Source organism: Leptonotus elevatus, chromosome 3, assembly GCF_054856555.1.
Source record: "Leptonotus elevatus isolate MCC_2025b chromosome 3, RoL_Lele_1.0, whole genome shotgun sequence".
Taxonomy (NCBI): domain Eukaryota; kingdom Metazoa; phylum Chordata; class Actinopteri; order Syngnathiformes; family Syngnathidae; genus Leptonotus; species Leptonotus elevatus.
Genome location: NC_141241.1, coordinates 4,487,131 through 4,510,024, shown reverse-complemented (window position 1 = coordinate 4,510,024; position 22,894 = coordinate 4,487,131). Strand labels below are relative to the sequence as shown.

Genomic DNA, 22,894 nt, shown 5'->3' with positions numbered 1-22,894 from the left:
GCAACACGTCCGTCTCATTTTATTTTCCCAGCAGCCGTGCCAAAACAATTATGAATACATATGTTAAGAGAACCGCAGGAAGGATTACGACTACTTCTCTAAGAAAGAAGCATTCTATGCCCTGAGAAAAGCCATAATCGGCTTTGCTCGGCTCCCGTTTTTGTTTTCATAAGCTTATTTATTGGGAAAAGTATCCAGCCAAGGTCTACCAGCAGGCTGACTGAGGTACAAACACAGGTACAGAGACTGGGAGCATTGCTTTTAGTGGGGAAAAAAATGTATTTAGTGGGGGGTGAGAATAAAAAATACCCCCCAATTTAACCCCCTCGATTTAAAAAAAAATATTATTATTGTTGCTGGGGCCGTATACCGGTAGTTTCCTGCTCCTTTTATAATTGCAGATCACAGTGAGAGGCGTGAGAGACCAGAAGAGATACAAGAAGCGTGACTTTCCCTCTTTGTGTGTTAGGATGTGTGCTTGTGTTTGTAGACATACATGTCGCCAGTATAGAATTACTGGACTTTTTTGCTGCCGAGATTGACAGGACAAAAGTCCCCCCCCCCCACCCCCCCGTCCAGTTTGTGTGCAACCCAGCCACACACTGTTACCGAAATCCCCTCACAAATACACGCCCCTCGGGTTGATATGACGGCGTATTAGGGCTAAGTATAAATATATTTTTTTTTTTTAGAGGGCGGGGGCAATATTCCGAGAACAAAACTCACAAATTTGACACTTTATAAATTGCAAGAAAAAAAATCATTAATTTGCAACTTTATAAAGTGGCAAATTTGCGCCAAAAAAACTCGTAGCGTAGCTATAGTCTAATGTGAGGATTCACCATAGGTGAGGGCAGGAACGTAGATCGACCGGTAAATCGAGTCAATCAAGTATCAATTTGTGACTTTATAAAGTGAAAAATTAGCGAGAAAAAAACGTGTCAATTTGCGACTTTATAAAGTGACAAATTTGCGAGAAAAAATAAATAAATTTGCCACTTTATAAAGTTGCAACTTTGAGAGTTTATAAAGTGGCAAATTTGCAAGAAAAAAAAATCATAAATTTGCCACTTTATAAAGTGGCAAATTTGTGAGATAAAAACTTGTAAATTTGCAATTTTAGAAAGCAGGCAAATTTGCGAGAAAAAAATAATTAACGACTTTACAAAGTGGCAAATTTGAGAGAAAAACTCATAAATTTGCAACTTTATAAAGTTGCAAATCTGAGAGAAAAAACTTGCGATTTTATTAAGTGGCAGATTTGCGACAAAGAAACTTACGAGAAATACACGTAGCGTAGCTACAGTCTAATGTGAGGATTCGTTGGATAATAGGACATTGTTTATAAATCGAAAAGGCAGGAAGGAGACGGATTTATTCATAATTTAAACTTCACTCGTCATACACGGCAGCTAGAGCGACGACAACACTTCCTGATCCCCTATCAGCTGACTAAACACTAACCAATCAGAAGCTAGCATGCTTTAGGTAAATGCAAGTGAATGAAGGGTGAGCAGCAGATCAACTTAGCTACTTGTACAAAAAAAAAAAAAAAAAATGTATGAATGTGTAAATAATAATTCTGGAAACATAAATGTACAAGTAAATATTTATTTGAACAAATTAGCTTAAATGATCTTCAGGGTGTCGTTCTCGTCATTTTGCCCCGCCCTCTAAAAAATATATATTTATACATGGCCCTAATACGCTGTCGTATTAGTTGAAATGATTTTACATATTTTCCACTGGAATTACAGTATACGTGTTTCCTCCAGTGCTGTCCAAGTAACTAAATAAATAATACGTGTTAGTGGTTGATGGGTTAAAATCTGTATCTGAAACTGGAGGGGAAAATATTTTTCAGTCAAACCTTGCTTGGTCAATATTGACAGGCCCACTTGGCTGCACTTTGTTAATAAGAAATCCAGTTGCACAATAAAAAATAAATACAATCAAACTATAGCACTTGACTATTGGAATTAACTCATGTCTGTTTGGGTTCTCTTGTCGCGTAGGAAGAAAATGTGCAAGGACAATAAACAATAACCATCTGGTCCGATAAGATGAAACCCAAAATACAGAGCAGCACATCTGCTATTTTGTGTACATCCCGTTACATGTCGCAAATCAAAATTAACATTGCGTTTGTGACTGAAAGGTTCACGATTGAATCCAAAGGGCCCCGCGGGGCCTGGCGTCTTGGTACGAGCGATGACATCACCCCCGGGTTCCGTCTAATCGGCTTCCGAGCAGTAGGAGGTTGGACACTTTGAAGTGTGATTAGTAGCTGAGTCATTTTGCGGACTAGTGCCAAGGCTGTGCCACTGCTTGCTCCGAGTAGGAGTTTTATCTTAAATCTTTCATGATCGTGGGAGGGGGGACTTGTGCTGGGGTAGGCAGGAGGTCCTCTGAAGTGGGGCGGGGCTCATTTGCTCAATGGGTCTGCTTGGAGTCACATCTTACTTTTATTTGTCGTTTATGTCTCTCCAGTTCATGGCTCGTCCCTCTCTCTGGTCTCCAGCACCTCCTCCATGTACTCCACGGTGAGTATCCAAATGGGTTACGTTACTGATTCTTGCCACCAGAGGTCACTGTAGTTTTTGGTTATAAACAGGAACCTTTGCTGATAAATCTGACTTGAAAGAGTTGACCACAATTCTTGGCGCTCATTTCAATTTTTATGTGGGAATGTTTTCAACGGTTGAATATTTTTGGCCTCTCCAATCAATTATGGAACTAGTGACTCACTGTCACTCTAAACTGTTGCGTGCAGTTAATGTTAAAACCAGACTGACATGTTTTGTCTTTTGTTTGCAAAATGATGAAATATTGTGTGTGTGTGTGTGTGTGTGTGTGTGTGTGTGTGTGTGTGTGTGTGTGTGTGTGTGTGTGTGTGTGTGTGTGTGTGTTATTCACTTAGCCCAACCACACTCAAGCACACGCACCGCACACACTCGCTTTGGGACAGCCTACGTTTACACTATGGCCAATCCGAGTTGTAGCTGCTCCGCCAGTTAGCCCCTCCTCCTCCTGTGAACTGGATTACTCACCTGAGCAGGTGTGTAGCATACAAACTCCCAGAAAGTCCAGTTGGGTTCTTTCGCTGGAGCCCGAGCAGTGAAATCAGACCGGAGGCATAATAATGACAACTTTATCCCTCGCTGGCACTGGCATATCTTTTCAACTAACGGTAGGCTTGAGACGGAAAGAGGGCTGTCGAGATATTTTTGATGTCATCTTCTGGGTTGTCTGAGGCACATCAACTCGCGAAGCACACGTCATGCGTGCGGCGCCGTGACAGACAGGCTAATGTGTTGTTTACTGAGGAGCAGCACATCATGTGTGCTTGAGTTACAGCTTTGTGTGTACGCTTTGTGTGTGCGTGGGCGCTCACGCTGAACTTCACATGACCGGACTCTCAGGAATTTTGAAATGTCATAGTCGGTGGCTGCCGCCAGAGGAGAGAAAAAAAATAATCATTACTCGTGACAATTGTTTTTAAGGCTTTTCAATGTGATTGAGAGACTTGGGCAATGTGAAAACACAGAAATCAAATTTGCTGTTTTGAGCGTTGAAGGCTTGTGAAAAATATGACCAATGAAAATTCAAACAATACGTGTGTTTACATGCATTGGATTTGCAGTGCGGTTATTTTGCTTCCTGCAAAATCTATATTTACTTTTTGATGAAATGTCCTGTGTTGTCAGCTAAGATTATATTAGATAATATTGACTTCTTGCATACAGGATGTTGACCAATCCCTCACTGGGTCACATATCTGTATTTAACTTTAAAGAAAGAGTTGTAAATTCCAATGTGCCAATTCAGTTTGGCTCTTTTTTTTTGTGGCTTTGTTTGAATTAAATCCTGATGCAACTTAATCTGTCTTTTTCTGCATACATTTCTGAAGAATGTTATAATCTGTATATCTACCGTAAAATCTAACAAATGGCACCCACCATATTTTTAGAATCAATTATTCTATCAATTTTTCCATTGATTAATTTAATATTTTGAGAGAAAAAAACGTTTTGCATAGAAGTGTATTACAAAACCTTTGTTTTCCCGATTGCTGTTTATGAACCAATTATTGTTGTTTATTTGGTATTGCTTAGCGATAAAAACAACAATTGCGTAATATCACACGAGAGAGATTGATGTTGTACTCACCAACCTTTTTGAAACGGATTCAGTTACTGGTTTGGTCTTTGTTTTCCAAAGTAAAAGCAGATGTTTACAAATATTTAATTAAACCAATGCTTCTCAAATAGGTGGGCGGGCTCCCGTTGGGGTGTGTGTGTGTGGGGGGGGGGGGGGGGGGCTCGGGGGAGGAACAATAGATCTCTTTTTTTTTTTGTGGCTTCAATATAATAAAATGTAATTGCACATGCACTACAGTAGGTGGCAGTGTGCAAGGAGCAGTGTGCAAGGAGCATTAGCTCATTTGCAGAAGTACTCAAACTATTTTAGACACAAATAATACTATTTATGGTCAAGCTGGGGGGAGGAGTGTGCAAAATATTTTCTTCTTCCTGGGCGGGGGTAACAAAAACTATTTGAGAAGCACTGAATTAAACACAAAAGATAATCGGTCTGTTTTCATGAAGGACTACCAAAATCAATGAATCGTTACTGCTGAGAAACTGAAATCAGTTTTAAGTTAACAATTGGCTCTAAAAGATTCCTAAGATAGTCGATTAAATTGATAATTGAATTGATATTGTATCATATGAAATACAAATAAAAATTCACTTAGTGTGTTATTCAGAGAATGTTATAGCAATTAGAATTGACCAAAGCAGATGAAATGTTCAATAGTTTTCCTTCTGGACGCGTGTATTCATACAATAAATACGGGTGTTGCATGATTCTTTGTTTTGGTGCACAGCAGCAGCAGGGCGTGTTGTGTTCGTGTGAGCCTCGACGGTGCTTAGTCTTTCTTAGCATTGTTACCACGCTAACAACAGGACACGCTCGAGTACAGAGAGACGTCCGCAAAATGCCTTCAGGACGAAAAAAGCTCTGCTTTCCAGATATTGTACACCACACAATCTTAGAGTTTATAAAAGTCTTAACCTGAAATCTAGAACATGAGTTATAGGACACGTGATCTTGGCTTGGTTTCAAGTGGAGGGACATCCCCATAATCAGTCTCTCTCTTTTTTTCTTATTGTCTCATTTCACAGAACGAGGAGAAGTTTCAGTCAGAGGTATGCAAAGCTGTTTTTATTTTTCCAGTTGGACTTGTTGGGGGCATTTTCACTGTTATATCCTGCATTTCATCTCTGCTCATATCACAGCTCCACTCGGGAGGTCCCCTTTTCATTTATCACTACTGCCGTTTTACACGTGTGCAATTTGTAGGTTTTTATGAGTCCGCTTCTATGTTTGGGATTTTTATATTTCTTTTTCCATGTTCTCAGATTCGCAAGTTGCGCCGGGAGCTGGATGCCTCCCAGGAGAAAGTTTCCGCCCTAACAACACAGTTGAGTGCCAACGTGAGTGAACGTGCAAATGCGCGATCCATCCGTCACCCTCTCGTGTTTTATATGTCACACCAAATATGTTATTGGTTAGCACGCAATTTGTTTATTGCCATTTCTTCAATTATATTCAAAGTAAAAGAAATGAAAGGGGGACAGATTGAAGTAAAAACTTGTTTTGTCTGCCCCTGATCAACACACACAAAATGAATGACGGAGAGCGGTCAAGATGCTTTCAGTTAACGATACTATAAAATAATTGCGTGTCCTTGTGTTATATATAATTTTGCAGTAATTGTGCTTTTACAAAAAATAGACTGCAAATATTTTGTTTTACAATCCAGATTGTTCCACAGATTCACACCTTGAGTTAAAATACATCTTTCTTTTTGTTTTGTTCTATATTTAGGTTTGGGAAAAAAAATGTCTGTTCCTCTTAATTTGCACTCACTTTCCCTTTTTATTAATGTAGTTTGTATGTTAACTTGTAAAATTTCATGATGGGCTTTATACAATATTTTAAGGCGGTTCAACTCCCATCAATTCATTAAATTTTAAAGTTTTTAGTTGTATAAATAATGGATTAGTGTGGTCTCTGTATCCACAGCCGCAAACAACACGAATAGCACGTTTCTGCGAAAGAAACGTATTATCGTATTTGTTGTTTGTGGAAAAACACGACAGAAATGCTAACCTTTCCTTGTACCTGAATATAGCGTGAAAGCGGTCTTTACCGTTTAAATTTTAAGATCCCGAAGAAATGAACATGACTCCCAAGCACGTGCAATTTTTGACATCTGATGAATGCATCGGAAAACCCTCGAACATCTCCAGGCACGATCTGTGATGCCGCCTTATTCGGCCCATGTTGCACAAGTCTCGCTATGCCTCACCGCTTTATCTGCCGCCTGAGTCCGTGCACGTCGCCCGCTTTTAACTGTGCATGAGGGATACGCAGCCGAGGCAAAGGTCTTCGATTACAGCGGAGTCGTGTCTTAGCGCACTGCTGTGAGACAGGGAGGGTCTTTGTTCCAAAGTATGATTTCACACCATAGACAAGATTACACATTTTCTCAACGCGCCTTGACGCCCCAAAGCCAAGACTGCAAGAACTTTCTCTTTTGTTTCCAACAGTCTCATCTTGAATCAGACGTCAGTCAGCACCTTACTCAAGTCTCACAGACACACACACACACACACACGCACTTTCAGTTTCCCCCGCAGGCGCGCACACTCCCACCCCGATGTACTGATACACCTCAACCAACCTTGCTGCGCCTGGCAATTTGGTGACAGAACGTAGGCTGGATTTTAGACTCGGTAAAGCCAAGTCTACCTTGTGGCGCAGGCAAACAGATTTGGCACTTCGCGGATGTGTGCGGTGGATGTCATTGTTTCGTTCGTAAATATGACAACGTGGGACAATCCCTCTGAATCATTGAAGAAATCAAAGAATAATTTTCATATACAGATGCACGATAGGACACATGCAAGGTGGTCTCCAATTGCCCATGTGACATGCTTCCACAATGTCAAGCACTGTGTGCACTCCCACCACCCTGATTTTAAAAATATTGAACTATAATATGTTCTATGCAGCTCCACTAGTCTAAATACAGTAGTCTAGTTAATATTGCCTTAGTGGGAAATGAGTTAAGCAGAGAGAGAGAGAGAGAGAGAGAGAGAGAGAGAGAGAGAGAGAGAGTGTGAGTGAGTGAGTGAGTGAGATATGACATCACAGTTTATCAGGTCTCACTAACAACTAATCACAGCTCACGATGTCATCTTCTCTTGACAGCAAGTGGCAAAATGGCCGCCCCCTGAGATGGATAAAAACAGATTTTGTTGCATAAGCCCATCCATTTCCTTAACCGCTTATTCCTCACTAGGGTCGCGGGGGTGCTGGAGCCTATCCCAGCTGGCTGTCATGAATGTCACTGTCATTGTCAAGAAATGTTTAAGGTTACCTTGCCCTTTAACGGGAATGAAGGGAGCCACTTCAATTGGCTGGTAGTTGGCTGCATTCCATCCCACAACGGTGCAAAAACAGAGAGAAATAAGGGCTTTTTTTTTTTTTATCTAATTTGAGAATTGCAGTTTTTTGTTTTAGCAAAGTCATACAGTTGGCACGGTGTCAGTTCAATTTCCTCTGATGATGCTTCTCACACTCTTACACCTATTTGTCCTTAATATTGAATTCAAGTTCAACATACACATTTTTGATCCAAATTTCATACCCCAATGTAATGGGCACTTTACTGCTCAATGCTGAATCCACCCCCGACAAGAGGTTTGAGCGGAATTGTTTAGTAACCTGTCACCGTTCCCGCAGGATCATCTGGTGGCGGCGTTTGAGCAGAGTTTGGGCAGCATGACCATCAGATTGAAGAGTCTCACCTTGACCGCCGAGCAAAAGGTGAGGAAAAGTGGATATGCAACGATGCCGAGTTGTTGTTCTACTCCACATTTCCCGTTTCATGCGACAGGACTCGGAGCTGAATGAGCTGAGGAAGACAATCGAGCTGCTGAAAAAGCAGAACGCTGTCGCTCAGGACGCCATCAATGGAGTCATAAACACCCCTGAGCTCGCCACTAAAATGGACAGGACAGGTACACATTGGCTTATGTTATATTTTGGTTTAAAAAAAAAAAAAAAAAAAAAAAACAATGAAGAGAAGTTATTGATATTTTTGTTCTCCTTCAGCTGGCAGTAACGGCAGCCTTCATCACCAGCAGCAGCAGCAGCAGCAGCCAGACCTGCGAATCAGGAGGCAACACTCCTCCGACAGTGTCAGCAGTGTGGCCAGCGCCACCAGCCATTCCAGCGTGGGCTCCAACATGGACGCCGATGCTAAAAATAAGAAGAAAAACAAGAAGAATTGGGTAAGACAAAAGTGGGAGAATACATAAAAAGAGCCCGAGTGTCGGATTTATACAAGCAGCCTAGCGGCCCGACATATCATGTTGTTTTTGTTGTTGTTGTTGTTGTTGTTTTCCGTTAAAAAAAAATGTTTGCTTTGTGTTTGTTGGCCTTTGCATGTTTGGCTTTCCTCTTCAGACATCTTTCACTGGGGAAAAGGTGACTCATCTAAGAAAAAATTGATTGAAATATTTCGCTTATATGACTTACTTTCTACATGATTGTTTGTATTATGACGGCGTATTAGGGCCACGTATAAATATATTTATTATTAGAGGGCGGGGGCAATATTCTGAGAAAAATTTGCGACTTTATAAAGTGAACTCTGAAACTTACGAGAAATACACGAAGCGTACTACTTTGTGCCAATACTTTTCGCCCGTTTTTTTCAAATAAGGAGAAAATGGCTTTAACTATTATCATGTCAAGCATTCGCACTTTGAAGCGTTGGGTACTGCCAGCGACAAAGACGCCTCGCTTTGCGAAGGTCCACACACTGAAGAGCAAGCATTTAAGTTAATTTGTTAAAATACATATTTACTTGCGCATTTATGTTTCCACAATTATTATTTACACATTCATAATTATTTTTATTTTTTTTGTGTGCAAGTAGCTAAGTTGATCTGCTGCTCACCCTCATTCACTTGCATTTACCTAAAGCATGCTAGCTTCTGATTGGTTAGTGTTTAGTCAGCTGAGAGGGGATCAGGAAGTGTTGTCGTCGCTCAAGCTGCCCGTGTATGACGAGTAAAGTTTAAATTAAGAATGGATCGGTCTCTATCCTGCCTTTTCATTTTGTGTCCTATTATCCAACAGTGTCCTATTATCCAACGAATCCTCACATTAGACTGTAGCTACGCTACGTGTATTTCTCGTAAGTTTTTGTCGCAAATCTGCCACTTAATAAAATCGCAAGTTTTTTCTCTCAAATTTGCAACTTTATAAAGTTGCAAATTTATGAGTTTTTCTCTCAAATTTGCCACTTTGTAAAGTCGTTAATTATTTTTATCTCACAAATTTGCCACTTTATAAACTCGCAAATTTACAACTTTATAAAGTGGCAAATTTATGAGTTTTTTTTCTTGCAAATTTGCCACTTTATAAACTCTCAAAGTTGCAACTTTATAAAGTGGCAAATTTATTATTATTTTTCTCGCAAATTTGCCACTTTATAAAGTCGTAAATTTACACGTTTTTTTCTCGCTAATTTTTCACTTTATAAAGTCACAAATTTATTGTTATTTTTCTCGCAAATTTGCCACTTTATAAAGTCGCAAATTTACACGTTTTTTTCTCGCTAACTTTTCACTTTATAAAGTCACAAATTTATGAGTTTTTTTCTCGCAAATTTGCCACTTTATAAAGTTTTTTTCTCCAAACATTGCCCCCGCCCTCTAAAAAATATATATGTATACGTGGCCCTAATACGCGAGATTGTAGATTGTATTGCCTATATTTCAGTTTGAAAAAGAACTATTCAGAGCTACTTTTATTTACACGAGACAAGTGATAAATCAACTGACGTGAAAAAATCTTTGAAGTAACAATCTGCATGTCTACTAACAAATTACAATGCTTCTCATGTAGTTTCCACAATTCTTTGTAAGTAGTGATTTTATGACAAAATTGGCTTTAGTCAATGATTGGCCCCCTTCTTTGTTACTTGAAGACACTCTTGTGCACCGGAGGACAAGTCAGAGACGATGACGTATGCGACTTTCTGTCATCACATTATTAGCTATTAGCTGCCCGTGTGGTCAGAACCCGATCATATTGTAGTAGAACTTCAGGTGGAGTCCGTGGTGCTTTGTGCTGGTGTTAAAAGATGAGAGCTTGTGTCAAGTTTCCTGCTTTCGGTGGCTGTAATAATAAACACCCCCCCCCCTTTCCCATGTCCATGTAGTAAGCTTACCTGAGACCTTGCTGGGGGCTCCGCCATGCAGGTGCTCTTGCATTTGTGTGTGTGTGTGTGTATGTTGGAGAGGTGCTGCTTTAAAGACCCCCAATGTCACGACGGCGTTGCAGTCGGCGGAACGTCCAGTCTGCTTTCGAATGGTTGTCTCGTCATAACACGCTAACACTCGCACACCCTGTGCTGTTTTGTCTCTCTGTCTTCATTTGCTTCGCTTCATGTGGCAGGTCTATGAGGTAAGATTAGACTAAACGCAGCAGATAACCCGTTTGTATAGGTTACTAACCTTTTTCCTTTTTTTTCCCCCCATTGCCAACTGCTACTTACTTCGAGCATTTTCCTCTCCTCAGCACCGCCTCCCCTTACTCACACTCCTCTTGTAGGACTTGGAGCTCCTTTAAAGAAAATAAAAAAACACCCTGAAATACTTTACCACTCTAAAAAAAACAATGATGTTATCTTTTGTAGTGATGGAAAAAATGAAGCTTCATGAACCACTTGTGATATTTTTCCTCCTCTAGATAATGCTATTGGTTTAAAAAAATAAAAATAAAAAATGGCACTGCAATTTAAAATTGTAAAATATCCACTGCATCTTTAAACCTTGAGCACTATATAGTGGAGGAAAAAAATATCAGATTTTTTTTTTTTTATCGCTAGTAGTGATGGGAAAATGAAGCTTCATGAACCACTTGTGATATTTTTTCCTCCTCTAGATGGTGCTCTTGGTTTAAAGATAAGTTGATTAAATTTCCACTGCATTTTTAAATTGATTAAATTTACACTACACCTTTAAACCAAGAGCACCATCTAGAGGAGTAAAATATGATTGCAAGTGGTTCATGAAGCTTCCTTTTCCCATCACTAGTAGTGATACATTTATCGGATATTTTTTTCCGCCTCGCTTTTGTTTTCAAGATAAAGGATGGTACAATGGAAATTGATTAACTTTCCACTGCCAAGAGCACCATCCCGAGGAGTAAAAAAAAAAAAAATCCTAAGTGGTTCATGAAGCTTCATTTTCCTAACACTACTCGTGATGGGAAAATGAAGCTTCATGAACCACTTGTGATATTTTTTCCTCCTCTCGATGGTGCTCGTGGTTTAAAGATAAATTGATTAGATTTGCACTGAATTTTTAAAGTGAAATTGATTAAATTTCCACTGCATCTTTAAACCAAGAACACCATCTAGAGGAGTAAAATATGATTACAAGTGGTTCAGACAGCTTCATTTTCCTATCACTCCTCTTTAAAAAAAATACAGTAGAGTGAACTGGATAACAAATGACATCTGTAATTGAGAGTAAAGAGAGTATTCCAGGGTGATTTTCTACTTAATGCAAACCTGCTCGAAAGATATGAAACTAAGCTCATCCGAATATCAGACTAACCCTTTCCAATGAATAATATTTGGAGAAAAACAACATTTGTCAGGACAGTCTCTCTCTCTGACTCACTTGCTGTTTTTCACAGCCAATTTCCACTGCTTCTCCTGGCATGACCCTGCACCTCCTCCCTGCTCTTGTTTTTGGAGTCTTTCCAAGCCTTGAACGGCATTTTGATGTCTCTCGCTCTTTTCTTTTTTTTCCTATTTTTTTTATTTACCTGCAGTTGCGCAGCTCCTTCAAGCAGGCGTTCAGCAAGAAGAAATCTCTCAAATCCGCCTCATCCCACTCGGACATCGAGGAGATGACCGATTATTCGCTGCCCTCCTCCCCTAAACTGCCTCACAACGGCACCACCGCAACCAACCACATGCTCAGGAACACACACTCCAACTCGCTGTATGTCGTTTGTATTTTATACACTAAGTACCTCCTAAAAAATATATTCTGAACTCACAACTACTAAAATTAAGGACTAATGTTAAAATACGGTAGTTTAATGGGCAAAACGTATTTAACTCAGTCACTCCCAGCCGTTTTCACTGAAGCAACCCCCTTCGCTCCCGGCTGTTTTGCTGGATTTTGCAAGGTCCACAGAATATTATGTTCTAGTGCTATAAAAAAATATGGAACCTACTAAAAGAAAGATTAGAGTCTCTTCTTTCATCAGGAAAAAAATGTTATTTCTATCTGTTTCGGTTTTGCAGCAGTTAGCCTTAGAATATAGCTAAGTTTCATCATTATTCACAAATCTGTTTAGAACTGTGGGTGAATCAGCTTGTTTGCAACATAACCCTGCTTGATCTCTTATACGATGCTGCCACCTGCTGGCCGTTTTTGTAATAACTACATTGCTTCAATCGTTTTTTGTGCAGTTGAGAGGCTGCATCAAAGCCTTCTGTATATTCTAGCATTAAAAAAAACGTATAAATGTGTCTTTGGTAGCATAGTAATATTTAAAATAGAACGTATATATACGTTTTTGGGAGCAAATGAGTTAATATAATTATAATAATTAATGCTCTGCTGCCACCTGCTGGCCGTTTTTGTTCAGAGGCTGCATCAAAGCCTTCTGTATGCTCTAGCATAAAAAAAACTTTTAAAAAATGTATAAATACGTCTTTGGGAGCATGGTAATATTTAAAATAGAACATATTTATACGTTTTTGGGAGCAAATGAGTTAACAACACCGTCAACGTTAACCGTGCCATCACTGGTTAGCACCGTTATATCCCACACTTCCTTTTTCTTTTTTTCTGGGTCAGCGAAAGAAATGGATACTATCCAAACAGGAACTTTTTCGTTATTCAATCAATGGTTGAGAGTTTTTGTGAAAAAAAAAAAGTTCATTATAAAAAAAAATTATACTCTGTAATTTCACTGAATATTTTTTGTAATATTTTTGCCAATATTTTTGTAGCATATATCATTGCGTGTTTTTGTATTATTTTTGTTTCTCATATTTTTGTCAAATGTTTTTTTTTTTTTTGCCTAACATATTTGTATTTTTTACTGATTTGTGTTTTTGTGTAATATTTTGATAGAATCGTTTTTAATTTTTCATTTTTTTTAATTTAGCCAGGTCCCACTTACCATGATTTGAGAATCAGTGATCTACTGCAACTCATGTCCCTGAAGTGTTTTGCCTTGCGCACACCCAGATTGTCGGAATGTTTGGACAGCGAGGCGGAGACGGTGATGCAGCTGCGGAGCGAGCTGAGGGAGAAGGAGATGAAACTGACGGATATCCGTTTGGAAGCGCTCAGCTCCGCCCATCAGCTCGACCAGCTCCGAGAGGCCATGAACCGCATGCAGGTTTGAGGACGCCGACGCGCGCTCGTCGCTCATCACCAGGCATCCGTGTCCGACGTGTCCGTTGGTGCGCGTTCACAGCTGGAGATTGAGAAACTGAAGGTGGAGAATGATCGCTTGAAGCTGGAGAATCAAGGCAGCAGGACGGGCTCCCAAGCGTCCATCTCCTCGTCCCCTCCCTCGCATACGCACAGCCAACAGGCCCTGGGACCCAATACGGGGATCTCACAGCACAGTCTGAACCTCGCCACCAGCGAATCCACCAGTTTGGGTAAGACATGGCTGCCGGGGAATTATTTACAGAAAGTGAAAGGGAGGGACATTTTAAAACTATAGCGAGACCAATATGTTTTTTTCGGGGCGGATATGATACCGATTATTAGTAGTCAAGGAGGCCGATAGTCAATACTTGGAGCTGATATAAATTTTTTGTAAAAAAAAAATAAAAAATACAATTTTAAATAACTGCAAACGCCAACTCTTAGCTTTTTTTTTTTACTGTCTATAATAGCATATTTCAATTTCAATTTGTCAGATTTGCAAAGGTTTGATGGCTACGGAAGCGTATTGCATTCACTTGAAAAAAAACCTGTTTTTGTGACAAATTTTTTTTCACTGAATATTTTTTTCTGTCAAATTTTTTTTCCAAAAAACAGGCTGAATTTTTTTTTTCTCTGAAAAACAGGGGGGGGGGTTATTTTAAAAAACAGAGGAAAAAAACAATTTTAAAACAGGATTTATTTTTTCAAAAAAACTGAAAAAAAATTATTACGAAAAACAGAGCTGATGTTCTGTTTTTCTGAGTATTTTTTATTTTTTACCTTTAAACTCTACGTGACTTGTTGCAGATTCGCTAAGACACTTTCCCGCATACCTTCATATGCAATAAGATGGTCATGTTTACTTACTGGCTCTCAATAAAGGAATGAATGTGTATACTGTATTGTGGTTTGTTCTCTCATCTCTGAGGGAAAACCCCTTTAAAAAAAATATTCAGACAAACAGAAAAATAATTATTTTATAAAACGGGAGAAAATTACTCCAAAAAACAGGAAAAAAAATCTGAAAAACAGCGAAAAAATAATAATTTAAACAGAAAAAAAAATACTAAAAAAACAGGGCGAAATTCAATAAAACAGAAAAAAAATACTCAAAAAAACAAAGCTCCCCCAAAAAATAACTCAGGAAAACAGGACTTTTTTTTTTTCAAGTGAATGCAATACGCTTCCGTAGATGGCAAACTTTCACTTTCTGTATGTATTAATTTTAGTGCTGTCAAAGCGTTAACTTATTGATTCATCACAAAAAAAATATCGCATTAATCATGTATTAACGCAGATTAATCGCACTATTAATTTTGACCAAAGATGATCCTTTAGCCTTGGTAGCACGGATTGTATTTGAGCAACATAACTGCATGCATTAAAGTAACGCATTTAATAAAAGGTTTGTGTATGACATTCAAAATATTTGTTCATGTCGAACTACTGGGGTCATTTTTCCCCCCATTTTAAATCATGCAAGTAATAAACTGATTAGAAAAAGTGGAGGATGAGAGTGTGCAGTGGATCAAAAAAACGTTCTCATAACATTAAATGTCAAAAAAAATTACATATAACAGGTGCTTTTCAAATTTGGCTGACAAAATGTTTTTTGTTAAAAAAAGCCTTTCTAATTGAGTGATTAATCGTGATTAATCACAATTCTATGATGTGATGAATCTGATTAAAAATGTTATCGTTTGACAGCTCTAATTAATTTCAAACAAAAGCAAAAGGTGCTGAGCGTTCCCACGGTCAGCAGAATCTTGTCTGAAGTTAACTCAAAATTCAGATTTAAAAAAAAAAAAGGTCAGATATTCATCAAAATGCTGAAATCGGTGCCTATAATCGGTCCAAAAAAAAAACACTCCCCCCACCCCTCCCCCCCAAATCCTTTAATAAAATGAAAGGTACAGAAAATGGACGGACGGATTCAACAGCCTTTGGAGTGATTTACCCCTTTAATTGTAGATCCTCATCTACAAGATCATATATAAGAAACAAAAGTGTTGATTGAACACTCCAGATAAAATGTGAGATCACAATCGTAATCGAGCCTCTGCTGTGTTCTTGTCAGACATGCTGCTGGATGACACGGGTGGAGAGGGCGGCATGAGGAAGGAGGGTCGCCACGTCAAGATCGTCGTCAGCCTCGACAAGGACGCTTTGTGGGGGCAGGTAAGAAATGGATGCAAAACAAAACAAAACCACTTGGGATTGTTTATGCAATAGCAAGAGCTGCTGCTGCTGGCGTTTTGGTATTTCAATCAATACGGGTGTTTCTCAATGCTAGGAGGCGGCTCGCTCTCCCAGCTTCCTAATTGGGTGCATCGGAGTCAGCGGGAAGACCAAATGGGATGTTTTGGATGGAGTGGTCCGGCGCCTTTTTAAAGTAAGGAAGAGGCATTAAAAGCAACGGTTGTTGTTATTTCTTGCCCACTTTAATGACTCTCCTCTACCTACTTAGGAGTATATCACCCATGTGGACCCGGTCAGCCAGCTGGGCCTAAGCTCAGACAGCGTGGAGGGGTACAACATTGGAGACATCCACAGGCCCCGCAACCCCAGCGCCGCACATACCCCCGAGCTGCTACCTTGCGGCTACCTGGTGGGGGACAGCAACACCATCAACATCCAGCTCAAAGGTATCAAAATTGCTGTACGAAAACAACAAAATGGGCTTCGCGAAGCGTTCAAGGGCCCAATTTTGATCTCATGCCTGTGCAAGGAGTCCTTGAGTTGCGAACGAGTTCCGTTCCTATGCTGGCGATGTAACCCGAATTTCTGCGTGAATCGGAATTCACCACAAAAGCAAATTTTTTAATACTTTGTCCTTCCCTCCAAAAAAATGCGTTTACATGTTTTTTAATGTTTTTTTTTTTTTTGCAAGAGCATACAGAAGGGTTTGATGCAGCTTCTGCCATGAAGAGGTGGCTTAAAGCAATAGTAGTTATTACAAAAAAAACGGCCAGCAGGTGACAGCTGAGTATAAGAGATCAGCCAGGGCCATGTAGCAAAAAGCTCTTTTTGACAGTGTGTATACTTTTTTCCTGATGAAAGAAGAGACTCGAATCTTTCTTTTGGTAGGTTCCATGTTTTATAGCAATAGAAAACAATATTCTGTGAGCCTTGCAAAATCAGTCCAAATCCAGAAAAACAGCCGAGAGCGAAGGGGGTTGCTTCAGTGAAAACGGCTGGGAGTGAATGAGTTAAAGTCAAAATTTACATCAAAATACTTAGTGTAAAAAAAAAAAAAACTCCCGATGCGCAAACAAAGACGAGTGCTAGCTAAGCAGAACCATTTGGGACAAAATAGCGGAGGAGAGACAAAATGGCAGATGAGGCGCGGCCGTCGAAATGTCGTAGGTCGAGGCCTTATTCATGTACTTTTGAATTGACACGTGTCCGATGTGGCTGACCCACTTTGTGTCCGCCATCGCTGCAGGTGTGAGCAATGACAGCGTGGACTCGCTGGTGTTCGACACCCTCATCCCGAAGCCGATGCTGCAACGCTACGTCTCCCTACTGAGGGAGCACCGCAGGGTCATCCTCTCCGGACCGAGCGGCACGGGAAAAACATACCTGGCCAATCAGCTCTCTCAGCACTTGCTGCTCCTGGAGGGCCGACCTCTAACCCCTCACGCTGTCGTCACATTCAACGTGGACCACAAATCCAGCAAGGTGAATGCATGAACATTAAGTTGTGAAATTTGCAGTTTTCAAAATGTCGATGGAATGAAATGCCGGCCGGCCTCCGTGCAGGAGCTCCGGCAGTATCTGTCAGGATTAGCCGAGCGGTGCAGCGGGGTGGCGGGAGAGGAGAGCCCTCTAGTGGTCATCCTGGACAACCTGCATCATGTCAGCTCCCTGAGCGAGATCTTCAACGGCCTCTTCAACAGCAGCCGCCAGCGCAGGTTGGTTACTCGCACGTTGCCCTTCTTGTTTTGCTAGTTTTACTCGTTTTGCTAACTATGATTGCACTCTAACTGTGATCACAATAATAATCTGGGCCCGCTTGTTCAAAACTCGGGTTTTATCTTTAACCACTGGTTAAGTAGATTTAACCGACTGTTAACCTTTAACGGCATTGTTATCTTGTTCAAAACTCTGCTAACTTTAACCGGCTGTTAACTTGCTTTTAAAGTTAACGCACGCTAACTTTTTAACAGTGTGGCTAACTCCGCTTTTGTGGCTAATGCTGCCTTCATGATGCCCGTAGAGCGCAGGAAAAAAGAGAGTCTGTTCGGGGGCTTGGCTTTGACATTGGTGATTATTCTGATGAAGAGTTACGCACACGCGAGCAATGCCAAGTCGAATGAGTCAAAAGAGAAAGAATGCAAATTGTTTTTTTAAGAATGGACAGAGCTTGCCCAACATTTAGTGGGAGTTAATTCCAAAGAGGGGGTTACCTGTGATGTTTCTTGTTTGCTTTCACGTCAATAATCAAACAGACAACACTGTGAATAGGAGGGGTGTTAAAAAAAAATCGATTCGGCAATATATCGCGATATTACAGCGCACAATTCTCGTATCGATTCAATATGCAGCCGAATCGATTTTTAAAGCTCAATTTTTGATGGAAATATTCAACAAAATGTCTTAATTAGAATTAGGATTCACATTTTAAGCATGGACGAATGTTATATTAATGGAACATTAAGCTTTAAAATTTGATTTCAATGCTGTTTAAACATGAAACAGATTGCGACCTGTTTGTTAAATACGGTGGACCTCAGAAATAAGCCTGAAGTAGATTTTCATACAAATCTTACAGTGTACTTGTACAAGTTTACTGATTAGTATTTTCTAAATTTGAGTTTAAAAAAAATTGCAATATTTGTCTTATAGATTCGTATCGGGATTAATCCGTATCAAATCAAATTGTGACCTATGAGTCGTGATACAGATCGAATCGCAAGCTACTGGGCAATTCACACCCCTAGTGAATATTGCCTATTATTTAATTAGATTTAAATTTAATATCATTTTTTTCCATTTGTTTTCTTTTAAAACATGAATTTATTTATTTTAATAATTGCAAATATTAGATTAAAAATACACACATATTAGAAGTATGTAAACACAAAAACAAGACCAATAATTCAAAAATATTCAATCAAAATATTACACACAAAAATACAAAACAGTCAAAAATACAAATATGTTTGACAAAAATATGAGAAACAAAATCATACAAAAACATGCAGTATTATATGCTACAAAAATATTGGCAAAAAATATTACACAAAATATTCACTGAAAATACACTAAAAAAGTTTGTATAATGAATAAAAAATAAATTATTACACAAATTGATTCAACCATTGATTGAATAACGTTTTCTTTGCCATGTGGCAAAACGCTAGACACAAATAAACATTTTTGTCCTGATGAAAGAAGAGACTCTCATCTTTCTTTTGGTAGGTTCCATGTTTTTATAGCAATAGAACACAATATTCTGTGGGCCTTGCAAAATCCGTCAAAATCCAGTAAAACAGCCGGGAGCGAAGGGGCTTGCTTCAGTGAAAATGGCGAGGAGTGAATAAGTTAATTAACAGCGTGACTAACCATGTTTTGGACAATGCATATTTAACCATCGATTAGTTAACGGCGGGTTAGGAATTTGACCGGCGGTTAGGGGTTAAACAGTAATTAAAATAACCGAGAATTGAAAGGGACAATTTCTGTCTTTGTAAATAAAATTTGATACAAATCTTCTCATTTCGAGTGTCCAGAAAAACGACATAATAGTGTATGTTTGTTATGTTTTCATTCTCCCCCTTCAGCCCCTACATCATCGGCACCATGAGTCAAGCGACGTCGTCTGCACCCAACTTGCAGCTTCACCACAACTTCAGGTCCACGTTCCACTCCTGGCTGCCGCGCCGACCTGTCAATAATTATCCCGTTTGACTTTAACGTGTCCCATCATCAGGTGGGTGCTGTGCGCCAACCACACGGAGCCGGTCAAAGGCTTCCTGGGTCGCTTCCTGCGCAGGAAGCTGATTGAGGTGGAAATCGGCAGTCGGACGCGCAACGTGGAGCTGGTGAAGATCATTGACTGGATCCCGAGGGCGTGGCACCATCTCAACCGCTTCCTGGAGACGCACAGCTCCTCGGACGTGACCATAGGTGAGAGCCAGACCTGGTTTGCCGGAAGGAGGACGCGCGGAGGACGACCGGGCTGCTTCATTGTCCGTGCGTCGGTGTCTTGACAGGTCCTCGTCTCTTCCTGTCGTGTCCTATTGATGTGGAGGGATCGAGGGTTTGGTTCACTGATCTCTGGAATTACTCCATCATCCCTTACATGCTGGAGGCTGTTCGAGAGGGATTGCAGGTAACACACGCGTTAGTTTTGAGGGTGTATGACGTCACATGATGTACTGACTTAAGGTGTCATCGCTCGGGCAATGCATAATCCTCTATGACAGACATAGAAACTGCATAGCAACTGACAATGACAGGTGACCCCCAACCCACATGGTTCAAACATAGGTCACACTGCTGAATAAATGCGTTGCAATACTATAAGAGTAAATATGGGATAACTTTTATGTACATTTATTCTAACAGAGCCCACGACGCAACCCAAAATGCAGTCATAGCTCTTTTTTTATCAAACTAATTGACATTATTACCACATTAACACACACAATAGTATAATTGGTACCATTGCTGGAGTTATAGTAGTTGTTTTGTTTTGTTTTGACTTTTGTTCAGCTAGTTTTTATTCATTTTTAGAGCAAGCTTGTTAGGTATAAAAAAAAAAATCTCAAATGCTTTTTTAGTTTAGTACTGTTGTTAATATTTTTTTTTTTTATTAAATATTTTTGAGTGCAAAATTTGAAAAAAAAAGTCACTAAGTATTGCGTGATTAAGTAAACTGCAATTCTCAAATAACTGACCTTCCTTCTTCTGTGACTAAGGATGTACATCAATACTGAATTAAATACTATACATTTAAATTAAAATCAATCCTGAAATGTCATGTATGATAAAAATTGACAAAGATGAAAACAAAGAAAATGTTTTGCTATAATTATAGTTTTTTGTTTTGTTTTTTAGCATTTTCGTTATTTTACTTTGTTAACGAAAATGTGTTGTTGTTTTTTTTCAATTTTATTTTTACTTTGTTTTAATTAAATTTTCTAAACTAATGGTACCGATACTAATTCCGAGCCACATGTTTGCCACTTTGTCTTGACCCTGCAATAAATCCCTCATCATCCACAACTTGGTCAGAGAACCAAAACAAATTGAATGTAAATGAACCATTTTTATCAAAATGTCGATTTTTTATTTTTTTTTTTAAACCACTCCTTTATGCTCTTCCTTTCCAGTTGTACGGCCGGAGAGCTGCGTGGGAGGACCCGGCCGCCTGGGTGATTGACACCTACCCGTGGTCGGCTACGCCCGCTCCATCCGATTGGCCCCCGTTGCTGCAGCTACGCCCGGAGGACGTGGGATTCGATGGCTACTCGGCCCCAAGAGAAGGGGTCCGGAAGGAGCCGCCTCAGAGCGACAGTGACGCAGACCCACTGGTGAGTAAGGTTGCAAACTCGTTTAGCGGACAGCGAAAAGTACTGAAAGAACCGTATCTGCCAAAAAAAAGCATACGCGACTACTTAAATGGAAGCCGCTTTTGACCTGTTCCACTAGATGAACATGCTGATGCGCTTGAAGGAGGCAGCGACGTCGTCAAGCCCTCAAAGCTACGACAGCGACTCCAACAGCAACAGCCACCAGGACGACGTCCTGGACTCGTCGCTGGAGTCCACCCTGTGACGCGTGATCCACGCCGACAGACTGCGCTCACTGTGAGAACTTTGATTACCACGCCGCAAAATCCAGCCACCTTAATTTGGGTGCGGGCTACCCAAATATTTAAAAAAAAAACACACAAATGGTGACAGAGGACAAAAAGGCAACTCAAGTTTTTGCTGCACTGTGTTGTTTAGTTTGATTTTTTTTATTTGTATTATTATTATTTTTTCACCACTGTGGCCAATGGCTCCTCCGTGACGGAGCTTAACATCAGCGTCAGACGGAATAAAAGCACACAGCCTGCCCAATGTTTGAGGCATCATTGCGATCAGCACCAGCCATCAGTCAGCTCACCTCACCGTGCAAACACCACCGAGTTACATCATCAAGGCGGCAGTGCACCTAACAGGCCTGCAGGTGGCGACACATGCTCCTCTACTGAAAGGCAGTTTGCAACTGCACGACACTTAGTAGCCACTTCAAGGATTGTTTTTATGTGCATGATGGTGTAGCAAAGAAGACAGAAAAAAACTATAGCGCGAGGGAGGGGGGGGGGGGGGCGGGGGGGAGTCATGAGACAATAAAAACAAGTGAAATAGGCCTAAAGTCATTGGACAGATTTTCATTAATTCCATGTTTGCGCTAAAATCCTTTTGCATGTTGTGTTTTGTAGTTAGTACTTTTACCTCCTCACAAGTTCTTCATATCATCATAGTCATTTGTTGCACAAAAATCCACCGGTGCTGTACTCAGTTCAAACAAAAATGCCTTACTTTTCTTTTGTTTTTCCAAAAAAAAAAAAAAAAGCAAACGTGTTTTGGTTCTTTCTTTCTTGGTCTCAAAGGCTGTAAACATCGAGGGCTCTGAGTCGAATTTCTCTCCAAGGTTTTTGAGGAGAAGTGTCGACAATTCATCACCAATGCTGTGTGAATGGGCAGTAAAGTTGCATGGATTTGCATACTTGGTCCACTGGAAATGAGGGGGGGGGAAACACGACGGTACATTTAGAATATGCTTGCTGTTCCAAATCAAATGTGGAATGCTTGGTTTGTTACTTTTATACCTCATCCCATCATGTAACAGTCTTTGATCATATACTGTTTTGATTATTACACGATTTATAGGGGGAGTAGATGCTGCTTTTGTTTATATGGATGGATGTAACCGATTGGAGGTTAAATGCATGGGGGTTAAAGGTCATGTAAGAGACTATTGTAACGTTCTTTCGAAACCTCACAGCTGCCTTTTAGGTTGGGCAGACAAGCAGTTAAAAAAAAAAAAAAAAAATCATGTAGCCCAGCAGAGCTCCAATCCAATGTCAATGTTTTTGTCACCAATTCTATGCAACATTCATCGGGATGGTCAGTGGAAGCCAAAAGCTGAATGCCACTGCTGAGAAGCACGTCACGTTTGTGGCCCATTTGTATGGTTTGTGTGTGTGCGTGTGTGTGTGTTTGTCTGGGCCCTTGTAAGCACAAATGAGACTGGAGAGGTGTTGATGTTGAAGCATTTAACAATTATTGTCCGTTTTTTTTTTTTTTTACTTACAAGCTCAATGAATGTTTAGCCTTCTT

At 40.1% G+C, this 22,894-nt stretch overlaps 1 protein-coding gene across 3 annotated transcripts in view; it reads left to right on the top strand.

The window, feature by feature from the left end:
* The window catches only part of nav2a (neuron navigator 2a), a 99,819-nt gene extending 77,963 nt beyond the window's left edge, over positions 1–21,856 (top strand). For all 3 annotated transcript variants that reach the window (XM_086072275.1, XM_086072276.1, XM_086072277.1), the window contains 19 exons: positions 2,491–2,543; positions 5,187–5,210; positions 5,424–5,498; positions 7,816–7,899; positions 7,970–8,093; positions 8,188–8,366; positions 11,929–12,101; positions 13,365–13,518; positions 13,597–13,786; positions 15,634–15,734; positions 15,850–15,948; positions 16,024–16,201; positions 17,002–17,237; positions 17,319–17,470; positions 19,343–19,414; positions 19,492–19,688; positions 19,775–19,893; positions 20,897–21,097; positions 21,216–21,856. In XM_086072275.1, the coding sequence (XP_085928401.1) occupies positions 2,491–2,543; positions 5,187–5,210; positions 5,424–5,498; positions 7,816–7,899; positions 7,970–8,093; positions 8,188–8,366; positions 11,929–12,101; positions 13,365–13,518; positions 13,597–13,786; positions 15,634–15,734; positions 15,850–15,948; positions 16,024–16,201; positions 17,002–17,237; positions 17,319–17,470; positions 19,343–19,414; positions 19,492–19,688; positions 19,775–19,893; positions 20,897–21,097; positions 21,216–21,341 (2,537 nt within the window). In that variant the 3' untranslated portion in view covers positions 21,342–21,856. The remainder of the gene's footprint in view (positions 1–2,490; positions 2,544–5,186; positions 5,211–5,423; positions 5,499–7,815; positions 7,900–7,969; positions 8,094–8,187; positions 8,367–11,928; positions 12,102–13,364; positions 13,519–13,596; positions 13,787–15,633; positions 15,735–15,849; positions 15,949–16,023; positions 16,202–17,001; positions 17,238–17,318; positions 17,471–19,342; positions 19,415–19,491; positions 19,689–19,774; positions 19,894–20,896; positions 21,098–21,215) is intronic.
* Positions 21,857–22,894: the final 1,038 nt, after the last annotated feature.